This window comes from Mustelus asterias, chromosome 29, assembly GCF_964213995.1.
Source record: "Mustelus asterias chromosome 29, sMusAst1.hap1.1, whole genome shotgun sequence".
Taxonomy (NCBI): Eukaryota; Metazoa; Chordata; class Chondrichthyes; order Carcharhiniformes; family Triakidae; genus Mustelus; species Mustelus asterias.
Window position 1 is genome coordinate 3,462,187 of NC_135829.1, and position 16,375 is coordinate 3,478,561.

Here is a 16,375-nt window from a genome sequence, read left to right on the forward strand (position 1 = left end):
TCAATGTAAATCTCCAATAAAAACCATGATCTATTTTTAGAAAATAGCCCCTTTAACATTGAAACATTACTCGCAAAGAATTTAGCCAAAAAATATCTTGCATCACCTTTGCTGCGGTCACATATCTGACAAAGAACAAAGAAAATTACAGCATTGGAACAGGCCCTTCGGTCCTCCAAGCTTGCACCGACCATGCTGCCCGACTGAATTAAAACCCCCTACCCTTGCGGGGACCATATCATATCCCTCTATTCCCATTCTATTCATGTCTTTGTCAAGACGCCCCTTAAAACTCACTATCGTATCTGCTTCCACTACCTCCCCCGGCAGCGAGTTCCAGGCACCCACCACCCTCTGTGTAAAAAACTTGCTGCTTATTAAGAAAATATAATATTGCATCTATTTCTTTCCAAAAGCAGCGTTTTCATTAACTTGTCATCTTTCAGCATTCAATGAGGCAGCCAGTAAACACCAGGCATCTTTCAGAGTATGTTTATACTGCAGCAACACTGTAGTTACACAAGCATTCTTGTATCAGAGTTCCATTCAATCCATAATGAAATAAATGGTCAACATTCACGGTCTTGACCCACATAATAATGGTTGCTTCGGCTTGCCATGAGGGTGCAATTTGAATAATGGATCTGTACCACAGCAAAAAGGGTCAATATCTTCCAGAAAAGAGGGAGGGGGAGTTGGCAGAGAAAACTAACAGCACAAACAAATTTTAGGACAAGACAAGAATGTTGCACAAATGCTGAAAGCTCCAATGTCTTGAACATTGACTCTGGCAAAAGAACTCATTTGACATTTTTATTTCAAAAACACTCCTCGGAACCAAATCATTGATCTGCACTCCATCTGATCTGGAAACAGCAAGTTCTTCTTGTTGCTTCATAAAGGAAAGGATTCAAAGCTCTCACTGATGCAATGAATAATCAAGTGATGCCATCCATTTGTTCAAGATCTCTTTCCCACAATTCAAGCGGTCACGAGATTTAAACAAGCAGATTAAAAGTAGGGAAGGCTGTGCGTGTCTGGAAATTATACCAAAGGGAAAACTTTGAGAATTGCATTTATGTCTTCCACAAGATGCCCCAAAGCACTTTACAACCAGAAATACATTCTTCAATGTAGCCATTGTTATGTAGGAAAATCTGCAGCCAATCCGCACATAGCAAGCTCCCATCAGCTACAACGTGATCATGACCAGGTCATCTGTTTTTTTTGATGACATCAGTTGAGAGGAAAAATATTGGCCACAACATCAGGGATGCTTCTTTGAAACGGTACCATGTGATCTTTTACATCCAGCTAGAGAACAGTTTGGGCCTCAGTAATGTCTCATCTAAAACACACCACCTCCAACAATGCAGCACTCCCTTGGCACTGTCATGCATTACCAGATTTCTATGTTCAGGTTTCTGGAACTCACATCTGACTCAGGTGGGTGTGCTACCTACGGGCCACAGAGAGGCGTGTGCTACCTACTGACCACAACTGCCACTTCGGAAACATCAGATTATGGCCGTCAATTAGCTGAAGGATCTGACAGCAAGAAACTCAAGCCTACAAATTAGGGACTGCTTGAACTACTAGGAAAAAAAGTTCAATTAATGTAACAAGCTAAAACTATAACATAAAATTATAACAACTGGGATAAGCAAGTTAAAAAAAAGCTTTGTAACACGGAGCACATTACATACATAGAATTTATATCACAGGAACCAGCCACTCAGTTAACTGGTCGTCTACGCCTGTGTTTATGCTCAAAATGAGCCTATGATTTTTATTTAATTTTACCCTATCAATATATCCATTTCCCCCTTCCTCAGAATGTTTCCAGCTTCCCCTTAATTGCATCTGTGCTATTTGTGTCACACCAATCTATTTGGTTGCGAAATCCATATTTCCACAAATCTTTTCGTAAAGAAGTTTCTCCTCAACTTTTTATTCCATTTTATTAATGACAATTTTATGTTTACAGCCCCAAGATGTGCACTCCCTCACAAGTGGAAGTGTCTTCTCCAGGTCTACCCTCATAAGGCCTTTGTCGGGTCACCTCAGTCTTTTCTTTTCTAGGGAAAAAGAACCTCAGCCAGCATATTTGTACTCTCTCAGCTCCGGTATCAGCCTTGTATTTTTTTTTCACTTTCCATAATGCTTCTATATATTAACATAAATGGCACATGAGAAACCAGATTAGGCAGAAAATACATGCTTATCCCTAGATTAAGTCATAGAATTGCTGCTGCCAGGACAAAAGGAATTCAGGCTTAAAACTGTATGCAACAATACCATCTATCATTAAAATACAAACCTAAAATTAACTACCCAATGAGAAGATAACCAACCATTTAATATAATCCGAACAACATTGTTAGGCTTATTTACTGTATTGTAACTAATACATCACAGGAAAATTCATACTCAAGCCAAAACATTCACTGCTGTACCAATATTCTTCCTGTGTGCTACTTCTAATCCATCATCCAAAATTGTGCTCATACGTGAAAGTCTTGTAATCATCAACAATTTATTCTGGTGTTCGAGAACTGAAAATGGTCTCTCCAGATACAACATATGTTTGGAGGTTAAGGATTTACAATTGTATGGTCAGATGCCTTTCCCAAACTCAAGTAGACATTGTACAAGCATTGTGCACACCAGCATTTCACATATTCCCTCACACTTCTAAGTGGATTACCTTTAACCTGGCAATTTTAAGGATAGTTATCTCGAGCATCAATACCTGACAGCACAGGCAGAGTACAGCAGCATAATTTCAAAACATCACACATTATGCTATACTAAAACCTTACACGATATTAGAAGAGGGCAGGTGCGTTGACCAATCTGGTGTATACTACTGGCTGTAACCGGGTGTCCAGTCTGTATACAGTAAAGCCCACCTTCCAAAGGGTTAACAAAAGGTTACAGTGCCCGTATTGTACAGACTCAATAACTTATACTTAAATGCAATGCAGAAACAGCATTCAACTCAGGTTCAAGACAATTAAGTTCTTCTACCATCTTCCACAATATGTACAGTACTAGCTGTCAGCTGTGGCTCAGTTATAGTCATAGAGGTTTACAGTATGGAAACAGGCCCTTCGGCCCAACTTGTCCATGTCGCCCTTTTTTTTTAAAACCCCTAAACTAATCCCAATTGCCCACATTTGGCCCATATCCCTCTATACCCATCGTACCCATGTAACTATCTAAATGCTTTTTAAAAGATAAAATTGTACCCGCCTCTACTACTACCTCTGGCAGCTTGTTCCAGACACTCACCACCCTCTGTGTGAAAGAATTGCCCCTCTGGACACTTTTGTATCTCTCCCCTCTCACCTTAAACCTATGCCCTCTAGTTTTAGACTCCCCTACCTTTGGGAAAAGATATTGACTATCTACCTTGTCTATGCCCCTCATTATTTTATAGACCTCTATAAGGTCACCCCTCAGCCTCCTACGCTCCAGAGAAAAAAGTCCCAGTCTATTCAGCTTCTCCATATAACTCAATCCATCAAGTCCCGGTAGCATCCTCGTAAATCTTTTCTGCACTCTTTCTAGTTTAATAATATCCTTTCTATAATAGGGTGACCAGAATTGCACACAGTTGGCAGCACTCTCTCACTTCTGAGTTCGGAGATGATAAGTTCAAGCCCCACTCAAGGACTTCAGTCCAAAAATCAAGTGCAGTACTGAGGGAGTGATAAATTATCAGAGGTACTGTTTTCTTGATGAGACAGGTGATTCCATCTCAATGGATGCAATAAGGCACTGTTTAGAAGAGCAGAGCAGTTCTCCTTGGTGCCCTAGTCAATATTTATCTCTTAATCAGCATCACAAAAGCAGATAATCTAATCACTATTGTACTGCTATTTACATGAGCTTGCTGTACACACATTGGCTGTCAGGCTTTCTACATCATAACAGTGACTACATTTCAAAAGTAGTTCATCAGCTGTAAAGCACTTGGGACATCCTATGGTTGTGATGGAAATACAAGTCTTTCTTTCTCCTTCATCCATTCTAATGTAAACCAAGAATGCAATGAAACATCTAACTCTGGCACGAGCAGCAACAACATTTCAACAGTCTGAACACAGTATATACAATAATTCCATTCTCAGAGTGAAATGTACGCAGTCTCCTATTGCAATAAAAGCATCCTGGTCTCTAAATGAAGCTTATGTGGTACCAGTATGTATCCACAGATTCAAAATACAGCACATACAGTCTTAGAATTCCAATCTCTGAATCAACCCCATATCATAACAATAACCCATATCATAACAGTATGATGCACCAGCAATCCCAATTGATGAATGATTTGATTCTCCCTCTGCAGTGCATTCAGCAACAAATGATCATCCTCCAGATTTCAAAAGCAATAGAACACCGTGTGCAAAATGTAAGATCATCTCAATTTCATGCAGTCTGCAAATAGATATAAATTATATATAAAAAAAATACACAAATGCACACTCTTCACTGTCTGTACATAGAAACATCCATCTTCCAATCAGCAAAAAAGCAAAAACTTTCTGATAATCCCCAGAAGGATACTAATAAATTAATGAAGATGAAAACTACATAGGGGTTGGTGGGGAGAAAATACAAGTACCACCAAACCTCACAAACACAATTTTCCCAGGAAATTCCCAACAGCAATTTAAAAAGCTCCCACCGAGGGTAGGTAAACCCAATTTTGCAACTTCACAATATTTGCGTACGACAGGAAACAGAAAAAGCTCTTCTGCCAAATCCTGGGAATAACAGCTATCCGTGTGTATCCCACATGGCAATACAACAAGCACAATCTTTGGTACTTACACAGTTGTTCTAATAAGCACCTAGACAAAGTTAAACAGGGGTAAAGGCAAAATACGGCAGATGCTGGAATCTGAAACAAAAACAGAAAAAGCTGGAGAAACTCAGCAGGTCTGACAGCATCTCTGGAAAGGGAATAGAGCCAACATTTCGAGTCAGGATGACCCTTCATCAGAACACATTTTGTTACTTTTTTCGCACTTCAATCTCAAAGGGTAGCTTAATTTGTACAAGCTAATAAACTTAACACCTTTAACAATTTCAATTTTGGACAACTTGGAATCAGAATTTTACAGCACATAGCCAATCACAATTGCCACTGTGTTTACCTCCACAATTGTCAGCTAAATAAAGCTTTCTTTCCTGCTCACTTTCACACGCTTCACTATTCCCCTTTTTTACTGAATTACATTTTAATAGGACATGTCATCAACTATTTGTGGCACAGAATTTCACATATTAGCCATCTCTCCCAAGATCATTAAAAATCTTCCCCTTCAAACCTTCTTGCAATTACCTTAAATTTGTGCTCTCTTGTCATCATCTTAATGACCAATGGAAGCAACATTACTATAATCCTCATTATTACTGAATGTTCCATCAAGTCACTCTTCCATCTTTCCAACTCAAGAAAATCCAGAATTTCTCTCGTCTCTTCATAACTGCTCCCCCACGTTCTGTGTCATAGTTCAGCTAATAAGTGAAAAATCACATTGAAACATGCCTCAGCGCTGTGCAATACGAATGTATATGATCTCTTTTCACAAAGGCACCTCCTTATAACCTACGTCCTTGACCAAGTTTTCAGTTGCCTTGTGTGACTTTGCGTCATATTATGTTTGACAACGCACCTGTAAGGCCCACTGGGGTGTGTCATGCTAAAGGTGTTACAGAAATGTAGCCATGATGTGGAGATGCCGGCGTTGAACTGGGGTGGGCACAGTAAGAAGTCTCAAAACACCAGGTTAAAGTCCAACAGGTTTATTTGGTATCACAAGCTTTCGGAGTGCTGCTCCTTCATCAGGTGAGTGCTACTCACCTGATGAAGGGGCAGCGCTCCAAAAGCTTGTGATACCAAATAAACCTGTTGGACTTTAATCTGGTGTTGTGAGACTTCTTACAGAAATGTTTGTTACTGTTAATTCAATTCAAATTACTCTCATGATCAACACAATCCCAGTACAACTTAAAATCCTCTCTCCAGACACCACCAACATTTGAAACTGCTGGGTACGTTTGATTGTTCAAGAGGACAGTCTAAAATAATCTCACGCTACAGTTCTTCAAAGGTTTGCTGACAGTAAAGAGTTCCTTAGCCTTTTTAACATTAGGCTACATTTTCAAAGCAGATTCAAAAGAAGATTTATTACCACATTCTAAGATACTGTCGGATGACAGTCTTCATATCTGTCTTACCAATTACATTGCCTTTCAACCTTCAAAGACATCTCCATGTGCATTAAGCAAAATGGATCCTTGAAACACAACGTCCTGCAGCAGAGGTCTGTCAAACAACAACGTAACAATAAGAAATTTCAATGCGTCTTGATAAAAAGATGTTCTTAAGTGCAAATGTAAAACCACCTGCTACACAGGCTGGGGTTGCATTTATTCCAAGTCAATTCCATCCCCCACAAATTGCAAAGTGATAGCACCATCTATTTCACCTCCTACTTCTTTGGAGGAAGCCTTGTAACTCAAAAGCAACAAACCATTTATTGCATTTCAATCATATTTTGCTTTAAGCGTAATTCCTTCAACTGACAATTTCCTTCAGCACACCACTCGGTTATAATTTAAGATGAGCTCAGATTATGTTAAATCAAAAAGAGTGCTAATTAAATTGAAGTCACAGTCACTTTGCAAAACTGCATCATGAGTCATACCGTGTTGTACCATCACAGATCGTAGCTGGCATGAATACACTGGAAGTCTGTCACTGGCACAATGGTATTATGTGGTGCTCATTTTTAATTACAGTGCTGGTAACATCACAGGTACGACGACAGTTGCTGCAAGCACAACAAGAATACTCCAACCACAAAATGCAAATATGGACAACTTGCACCTTGACAACTGAAATGTCATGATGTGGAGATGCCGGCGTTGGACTAGGGTAAACTGAAATGTCTCCAGGCACCATGCAAAAGCATCAGACAGAAACTGACACTGGCACAAAGGAGGAGATACCATGGCTCATTCTTGGGTGCAGATGTGCCCAATTGGACTGTCTCTGAAAGCAGGGGACTCCTGCTTGCGCAGGTTGTCCAACAGGACCTGATGCCCCGCCCTGCCATAATTGACACAAATGATTTTTAATTTCATGTACAGGATGCGGGCATCGCTGGCAGGGCCAGAATTTATAGCCCTTCCCTAACTGCTCCCCATTTTAGAGGGCATTTGGGAGTCAACAAATTTGCTGAGGGTCTGGAGTCACACGTAGGCCAGACCTGGTAAGGACAGCAGATTTCCTACCCTAAAGGATATTAGTGAACCAGATGGGTTTTTACGACAATCGACAATGGTTTAATTCCAGATTTCACCGTTTACCCAGTTCCCCAAATACTACCCTGGGTCCCTGGATTACTAACTCGGCGACAATATCATGATGCCAATACCTCCCAGGTATTGGCATCGTGGCATCACGAGGCTATCCCAGGGCACAAATCCCGATATGATCAAATGCTGTCCCAGCTAGAGAGATGTCCCTGCGGGCACAGTGTCCCGGGTAGAGATATGTCCCTGCGGGCACAGTGTTCCGGGTAGAGACATGTCCCTGCGGGCACAGTGCCCCAGGTAGAGACATGTCCCTGCCGGCACAGTGCCCCGGGTAGAGACATGTCCCTGCGGGCACAGTGCCCCAGGTAGAGACATGTCCCTGTGGGCACAGTGCCCCGGGTAGAGACATGTCCCTGTGGGCACAGTGCCCCAGGTAGAGATATGTCCCTGTGGGCACAGTGCCCCGGGTAGAGATATGTCCCTGTGGGCACAGTGCCCCGGGTAGAGACATGTCCCTGTGGGCACAATGCCCCGGGTAGAGACATGTCCCTGTGGGCACAGTGTCCCGGGTAGAGACATGTCCCTGTGGGCACAGTGTCCCGGGTAGAGACATGTCCCTGTGGGCACAGTGTCCCGGGTAGAGACATGTCCCTGTGGGCACAGTGTCCCGGGTAGAGACATGTCCCTGTGGGCACAGTGTCCCGGGTAGAGACATGTCCCTGTGGGCACAGTGTCCCGGGTAGAGACATGTCCCTGTGGGCACAGTGTCCCGGGTAGAGACATGTCCCTGTGGGCACAGTGTCCCGGGTAGAGACATGTCCCTGTGGGCACAGTGTCCCGGGTAGACACATGTCCCTGTGGGCACAGTGTCCCGGGTAGAGACATGTCCCTGTGGGCAGTGTCCTGGGTAGAGACATGTCCCTGTGGGCACAGTGTCATGGGTAGAGACATGTCCCTGTGGGCAGTGTCCCGGGTAGAGACATGTCCCTGTGGGCACAGTGTCCCGGGTAGAGACATGTCCCTGTGGGCATAGTGTCCCGGGTAGAGACATGTCCCTGTGGGCACAGTGTCCCGGGTAGAGACATGTCCCTGTGGGCAGTGTCCCGGGTAGAGACATGTCCCTGTGGGCACAGTGTCCCAGGTAGAGACATGTCCCTGTGGGCACAGTGTCCTGGGTAGAGACATGTCCCTGTGGGCACAATGTCCCAGGTAGAGACATGTCCCTGTGGGCAGTGTCCCGGGTAGAGACATGTCCCTGTGGGCACAGTGTCATGGGCAGAGACATGTCCCTGTGGGCACAGTGTCCCAGGTAGAGACATGTCCCTGTGGGCAGTGTGCCGGGTAGAGACATGTCCCTGTGGGCACAGTGTCATGGGCAGAGACATGTCCCTGTGGGCAGTGTGCCGGGTAGAGACATGTCCCTGTGGGCACAGTGTCATGGGCAGAGACATGTCCCTGTGGGCACAGTGTCCCAGGTAGAGACATGTCCCTGTGGGCAGTGTGCCGGGCAGAGACATGTCCCTGTGGGCAGTGTCCCAGGTAGAGACATGTCCCTGTGGGCACAGTGTGCCGGGCAGAGACATGTCCCTGAGGGCAGTGTGCCGGGCAGAGACATGTCCCTGAGGGCAGTGTGCCGGGCAGAGACATGTCCCTGTGGGCACAGTGTCCCGGGTAGAGACATGTCCCTGTGGGCACAGTGTCCCGGGTAGAGACATGTCCCTGTGGGCACAGTGTCCCGGGTAGAGACATGTCCCTGTGGGCACAGTGTCCCGGGTAGAGACATGTCCCTGTGGGCACAGTGTCCCGGGTAGAGACATGTCCCTGTGGGCACAGTGTCCCGGGTAGACACATGTCCCTGTGGGCACAGTGTCCCGGGTAGAGACATGTCCCTGTGGGCAGTGTCCTGGGTAGAGACATGTCCCTGTGGGCACAGTGTCATGGGTAGAGACATGTCCCTGTGGGCAGTGTCCCGGGTAGAGACATGTCCCTGTGGGCACAGTGTCCCGGGTAGAGACATGTCCCTGTGGGCATAGTGTCCCGGGTAGAGACATGTCCCTGTGGGCACAGTGTCCCGGGTAGAGACATGTCCCTGTGGGCAGTGTCCCGGGTAGAGACATGTCCCTGTGGGCACAGTGTCCCGGGTAGAGACATGTCCCTGAGGGCACAGTGTCCCAGGTAGAGACATGTCCCTGTGGGCACAGTGTCCCAGGTAGAGACATGTCCCTGTGGGCACAGTGTCCTGGGTAGAGACATGTCCCTGTGGGCACAATGTCCCAGGTAGAGACATGTCCCTGTGGGCAGTGTCCCGGGTAGAGACATGTCCCTGTGGGCACAGTGTCATGGGCAGAGACATGTCCCTGTGGGCACAGTGTCCCAGGTAGAGACATGTCCCTGTGGGCACAGTGTGCCGGGCAGAGACATGTCCCTGAGGGCAGTGTGCCGGGCAGAGACATGTCCCTGAGGGCAGTGTGCCGGGCAGAGACATGTCCCTGTGGGCACAGTGTTCCCCCCCCCCCCCCACCATGGAGGGGGGGGGGGAGGTGTCCGGGCGCACGCCCGCGGTCCCGGCGTGTCGGGGGCGCGCTCCGTGAGCGCGGGCGCGAGCCTGGCGGGGTGCGCGGCACTGATTGCGGCTTCTCGGGGCGCTCCCGCTCCGGCTCTCTCACTCACCTCAGCCCAGAAGAGATAATGAAGGGCGCCGAGTGTGGGTCTCGCCTCCAGCCGATGGTGCTCGGGGGGGGGAGGATTTTCCTCCCCCTTTCCCCCCCGCTGCGTGTGAAGGAAAGCCTCCGGTCACCGAACTCCCCTCCGGTCCCTCTCGCTCGCGCCTCCCTCCCGATCTTCTGTTTGGCACGAGCCAGCCTCCCGCCCAGCCGCGCATGCGCCACGGCGGCCCCCATTCAATGTGGCGGGGGGGGGAGGGGGGGCGGGGAGGGCGGTGGTGGTGGTGTTGGGGAACAGCAGCCGCGAGGGGCTGCGCAGGCGCGCCAGGGAGGGAGCCGGGCACGCACCGCCACCTGCCGGCGCGAGAGCCAGCCGGGGTGGGGGGGCGGGGCCACGGCATTGTCGCAAAGTGCAGCTCCTCCCCGCCCGCGCGCCCCGCCACACTTTACAGCAGTGACTGCCCTCGCCAATATGAAGCGGCGGTGTGCGTGTTAGTGGCGCTCGGCGAGGTGGAGCGGCCCTCTGGCCGGCAGGGTAATCACTTATTAGCCGTCAGTTTAGTCTCCGAATTATGTTGTTAGTTCGTTTGGACGATCAACTTCCTTTTTTTGGGGGGGGGGGGAGGGGACGTTTTGGCTGGCTCCGCTTCACTTCAGAAGTTGTATTGACGGTTCGGCTGTCAATCGCACTCCGCCGGGAGGGGAGGGGCCTGGCCTTCTTGGCGGCTGTCAATCATCCACCTGGGGGCGGGGCGGCGGGTCTGTCACTGGAGCTGTCAATCATCCACCTGGGGGGCGAGGCTGCGGGACCTGACACGAGCTGTCAATCATCCGGATGGGGCGGGGTTGTTAGGAGGCGGGGTCTAACCATCTTGGTGGCTGTCAATCATCAGGCTGTGGGTGGGGCTACACTGCTTGTCGCTGAGCTGTCAATCGGTACAGAGGGTGGGGCTATGCTGCCTGGCACTCAGCTGTCAATCAGTACAGTGGGTGGGGCTGTGCTGCCTGTCACTGAGCTGTCAATCGGTACAGTGGGTGGGTCTGTGCTGCCTGTCACAGCTGTCAATCAGTACAGTGGGTGGGTCTGTGCTGCCTGTCACAGCTGTCAATCAGTACAGTGGGTGGGGCTGTGCTGCCTGTCACAGCTGTCAATCAGTACAGTGGGTGGGGCTGTGCTGCCTGTCACAGCTGTCAAGCATACAGTGGGTGGGGCTGTGCTGCCTGTCACTGAGCTGTCAATCAGTACAGTGGGTGGGGCTGTGCTGCCTGTCACTGAGCTGTCAATCAGTACAGTGGGTGGGTCTGTGCTGCCTGTCACAGCTGTCAATCAGTACAGTGGGTGGGGCTGTGCTGCCTGTCACAGCTGTCAATCAGTACAGTGGGTGGGGCTGTGCTGCCTGTCACAGCTGTCAAGCATACAGTGGGTGGGGCTGTGCTGCCTGTCAGAGCTGTCTATCGGTACAGTGGGTGGGGCTGTGCTGCCTGTCATTCAGCTGTCAATCAGTACAGTGGGTGGGGCTGTGCTGCCTGTCACAACTGTCAATCAGTACAGTGGGTGGGGCTGTGCTGCCTGTCACTGAGCTGTCAATCAGTACAGTGGGTGGGGCTCTGCTGCCTGTCAGAGCTGTCTATCGGTACAGTGGGTGGGGCTGTGCTGCCTGTCACTCAGCTGTCAATCAGTACAGTGGGTGGGGCTGTGCTGCCTGTCACAACTGTCAATCAGTACAGTGGGTGGGGCTGTGCTGCCTGTCACAGCTGTCAATCATACAGTGGGTGGGGCTGTGCTGCCTGTCACTGAGCTGTCAATCAGTACAGTGGGTGGGGCTCTGCTGCCTGTCACAGCTGTCAATCATACAGTGGGTGGGGCTGTGCTGCCTGTCACAGCTGCCAATCAGTACAGTGGGTGGAGCTATGCTGCCTGTCACTGAGCTGTCAATCAGTACAGTGGGTGGGGCTGTGTTGCCTGTCTCTGAGCTGCCAATCGGTACAGTGGGTAGGGCTGTGCTGCCTGCCACAGCTGACAATCATACAGTGGGTGGGGCTGGGCTGCCTGTCACCGCTGCCAATCAGTACAGTGGGTGGAGCTATGCTGCCTGTCACTGAGCTGTCAATCAGTACAGTGGGTGGGGCTGTGTTGCCTGTCACTGAGCTATCAATCAGTACAGTGGGTAGGGCTGTGCTGCCTGTCACAGCTGACAATCATACAGTGGGTGGGGCTCTGCTTGTAACAGCTGTCAATCAGTACAGTGAGTGGCGCTGTGCTGCCTGTCACTGAGCTGTCAATCGGTACAGTGGGTGGGGCTGTGTTGCCTGTCACTGAGCTGTCAAACGGTACAGTGGGTGGGGCTGTGCTGCCTGTCACAGCTGCCAATCATACAGTGGGTGGGGCTGTGTTGCCTGTCACAACTGTCAATCAGTACGGTGGATGGGCCTTGTGGCCTGTCTTTGAGCTGTCAGTCAGTACAGTGGGTGGAGCAATGTGGCCTGTCACCGAGCTGTCAATCAGTGAAGTGGGCGGGGCCTGATATCCTGTCACTCAGCTGTCAATCAGTGCACTCGGTGGGGCCTGGAGGCCTGTCACTGAGCTGTCAATCAGTACAGTGGGTGGGGCTGTGCTGCCTGTCACAGCTGTCAATCAGTACAGTGGGTGGGGCTGTGCTGCCTGTCACCGCTGTCAATCAGTACAGTGGGTGGGGCTGTGCTGCCTGTCACTCAGCTGTCAATCAGTACAGTGGGTGGGGCTGTGCTGCCTGTCACAGCTGTCAATCATACAGTGGGTGGGGCTCTGCTTGTCACAGCTGTCAATCAATACAGTGGGTGGGGCTGTGCTGCCTGTCACAGCTGTCAATCAGTACAGTGGGTGGGGCTGTGTTGCCTGTCACAGCTGTCAATCAGTACAGTGGGTGGGGCTGTGTTGCCTGTCAGTGAGCTGTCAATCAGTACAGTGGATGTGGCCTTGTGGCCTGTCACTGAGCTGTCAATCGGTACAGTGGGTGGGGCTGTGCTGCCTGTCACTGAGCTGTCAATCAGTACAGTGGGTGGGGCTGTGCTGCCTGTCACTGAGCTGTCAATCATATAGTGGGTGGGGCTCTGCTTGTCACAGCTGTCAATCAGTACAGTGGGTGGGACTATGTGGCCTGTCACAGCTGTCAATCAATACAGTGGGTGGGGCTGTGCTGCCAGTCACAGCTGCCAATCAGTATAGTGGGTGGGACTATGTGGCCTGTCACAGCTGTCAATCAGTGCAGTGGGTGGGGCCTTGAGGCCTGTCACTGAGCTGTCAATCAGTACAATGGGTGGGGCTTCATGGCCTGTCACAGCTGTCAATCAGTGTAGTGGGTGGGGCTTCATGGTCTGTCACAGCTGTGAATCAGTACAGTGGGTGGGGCTGTGTGGCCTGTCACAGCTGTAAATGTAGAGTCAGTCACTCAGATGTCAATCAGTACAGTAGGTGGGATTGTGTTGGCTGTCACAGCTGTCAATCAGTACAGTGGGTGGGGCTTCATGGCCTGTCACTGAGCTGTCAATCAGTACAGTGGGTGGGACTTGCTATGAGTTGGTGCACAGATAGCAGAGTTTTAGATAAGTTCCATTTTACACACAGAATGTGTGTAAATAGAATGTGGGGGACCAACAGAATTGTGTTGGAATATTGAAATCTAGACCTAAGTTATGGATGAAGGTTTCAGCAGCAGATGAGCTGTGCAAGAGGCAAAGTTGAGCAATGTTACAGATGTGGAACATGACAGAATTTGTGATGGCAGGATCAGATGTTGCAAACAGCCCAATTAAATTTCAGGGCAAGGAACAGCGACTTATTTCCAATTCAGGGTGTGCGCAGCTTAGAATCCTACAGTGCAGAAGAAGGCCATTCGGCCCATCGAGTCTACGCCAACCACAATCCCACCCAGGGCCAATCCCCACAACCCCATGCATTTACCCTAGCTAGTCCCCCTGACACCTAAGGGGCAATTTGGCATGGCCAATTCACCTAACCCGCACATCTTAGAAGTGGAATAATTTCTGACGCTCCTCCATTACTGCATCGGAGTCTCAACTCTTGATGGCCACCCTATCAAGGACTTCCCTCTTTCCAGTCTCCACCCTTTCACTAGCACAAAACTTATTCCATTTCTATTTCTGATGAAAAAAGTTTATTTACTAGTGTCACAAGTAGGCTTACATTAACACTGCAATGAAGTTACTGTGAAAATCACCTAGTCGCCACACTCCGGCGTCTGTTCGGGTACACTGAGGGAGACTTTAGCATAGCCAATGCACCTAACCAGCACGTCTTTCGGACTGTGAGAGGAAACCGGTGCACCTGGAGGAAGCCCACGCAGATTCAGGGGGAACATGCAGACTCTGCACAGACAGTGACCCAAGCCGGGAATCGAACCCAGGTCCTTGACGCTGTGAGGCAGCAGTGCTAACCACTGTGCCACCGTGCCGCCCCGAAGGTCACAGACCTGAAATGTTAACCCTGTTTCTCTTTCTGCACAGTTGCTGCCAGAACTGCGGAGTATTTCCAGCCTTTTCTGTCAGACTTCCAGCATCCGCAGCATTTTGCTTTGGTACCTAAAGTGTCTATTTTGTTTGCAGGAACAGCATGGATCCAGTGATACTGAGCTACCATGACAGTTTAATACGACGCTCAGATCTCTCACTCCTCAACCCACCTAACTGGCTTAATGACCACATCATAGCATTTGCCTTTGAATACTTTGCCAATGAGCAGTACAAGGAGCTGTTGGACAGCTCCTGCTTCATCAGCCCTGAAGTTACTCAGTTTATTAAGTGCATGGCCAGCCAGGAGGAGCTGGCAATCTTCCTGGAGCCACTAGCACTGGCACAGAAGAGCTTGGTCTTCCTTGCAGTCAATGACAACTCTGTTCAGACAGCCGGTGGGTCTCACTGGAGCTTGCTGTTCTACAACAGAGATGAGAACTGCTTCAGCCACTATGATTCCTGCAGCAATATGAACGCAAGCCATGCCCGGCAGATAGCGAGGAAGCTGCAACACTTCCTGGGAACCAAACGTGAAGTGCCTTTCATTGAGCAGTCAGCACCAGTCCAGAAGAACAGCTACGATTGCGGGATGTACGTGATGTGCAATACAGAGGCTCTGTGCGAGCGGTGCCTGAGGAGGGACCAGAGGCCACCAGTGGTGGTCGTCACCCCAGCCTACATCACCCAGAAGAGATCCAGCTGGAAAAGACTAATCGAACATTTGTCAAAGAAATGATTACTTCATTGTGTCTTTCTTGAGTAAATGTGTACCTTGATTTCTGGATGAGTTAGCTGGCTGTATTGAGATAGACCTTTAGTTTTGTTAAAGAAGGAATTGCCTTTTGCACGGTTGGGCTACTTTTCCAGGCTGGACGATGAAGGCCAGGTGTACTTTGCATGTTGGGAGACATGTCACCCATAAGGGTGCTGGGGAACCTCGCTTCCCCCATGCCTCCCACTTTCTCTGGGGCTTCTTTGTTGATACAGCATGGAGCTAACTTCATGGAAGTACTTGCAATGACATACTCTGATCTCCTAGAACATGCCACAACGCCTTACACAAAACCATTTGATCCAGGTCTTCTGTGCTGCTTGGTGCATTGGAGGAGGATGGTGGGATTAACAACATCACGTTCACTACATTTTAACCAGCATCCCATCATTTGACAACATGTTATGGTGCTGTGCATCTCTTCCACTCATCTGTGACTGAATTATACTCAAGTGAAACTAATCTGACTTGTTCGGTTTTTGCTGTTACTTTATGTTTTCCTCGAATCTGAAAACTTTGTTTTATTGAACATCAGAATAGAAACTGAGTTAACAAAAGTATTGCACTCATTATTTTGTTCTTGGAATAATCTCCCTGTGGGGTCTTCTCCAGCTTTAACTCATTCCTTCCTCGGGCCTAAAAACTATGGAACCTTTCATTTCCCTCAGTCATCCACACCCCTTTCAATCCCACAGGCTTTTAAAACCCTACACTTGGTGTCATCTGGTTGTTTCCTGGTTTTTCTCTCTACTTTTCTCAGTGTTGATGGTGTCCTGCCCCAGGACCCAAGACCCTTGCCTTTCCCGTCTCACTGAGTTTCGCAAGATTTGTGCCAATGTTGTGATTCATTCAGCAGTTTCCGGAACAAAGAACAATACAGCACAGGAACAGACCCTTCGGCCCACCAAGCCTGCACCGATATGTCGTTCCTATCGCTCTGTTCGCCTCCCGTTCATTTTCATCCTCGTTGGTGGTGGAGGGAGTCAGGAAAATTCTTGGCTTAGCCCACCTGCCTCGGGAGAAATGGCACAGTGGTTAGCACCGCTGCCTCACAGTGCCAGGGACCAGGAGCCAGGGACCAGGATTTGATTCCCGG

General features: G+C 49.0%; 2 protein-coding genes across 5 annotated transcripts in view; one reads left to right on the forward strand and one right to left on the reverse strand.

Annotated features, from left to right (window-relative positions):
- The window catches only part of myo9aa (myosin IXAa), a 298,687-nt gene extending 288,481 nt beyond the window's left edge, over positions 1–10,206 (reverse strand). For all 3 annotated transcript variants that reach the window (XM_078199938.1, XM_078199939.1, XM_078199937.1), the window contains exon 1: positions 10,006–10,206. The gene's annotated coding sequence lies outside the window, so the exon portion shown is untranslated. The remainder of the gene's footprint in view (positions 1–10,005) is intronic.
- A 190-nt stretch (positions 10,207–10,396) lies between these two features.
- Positions 10,397–15,836, forward strand: senp8 (SUMO peptidase family member, NEDD8 specific). 2 transcript variants are annotated; one of them, XM_078199918.1, is made up of 2 exons: positions 10,397–10,533; positions 14,601–15,836. In XM_078199918.1, the coding sequence occupies exon 2, from the start codon at positions 14,608–14,610 to the stop codon at positions 15,241–15,243; it is 636 nt and encodes a 211-aa protein (XP_078056044.1). In that variant the 5' UTR covers positions 10,397–10,533; positions 14,601–14,607; the 3' UTR covers positions 15,244–15,836. The 2 variants fall into 2 exon arrangements, with proteins under 2 accessions (XP_078056044.1, XP_078056045.1); XM_078199919.1 differs by having other exon boundaries at positions 10,437–10,533; positions 14,502–15,836.
- The last annotated feature ends 539 nt before the right edge of the window (positions 15,837–16,375 follow it).

Excerpts from the sequence above, each read along its gene's own strand:
- senp8 (XM_078199918.1), top strand. The coding sequence starts at position 14,608 with ATGGATCCAGTGATACTGAGCTACCATGACAGTTTAATACGACGCTCA.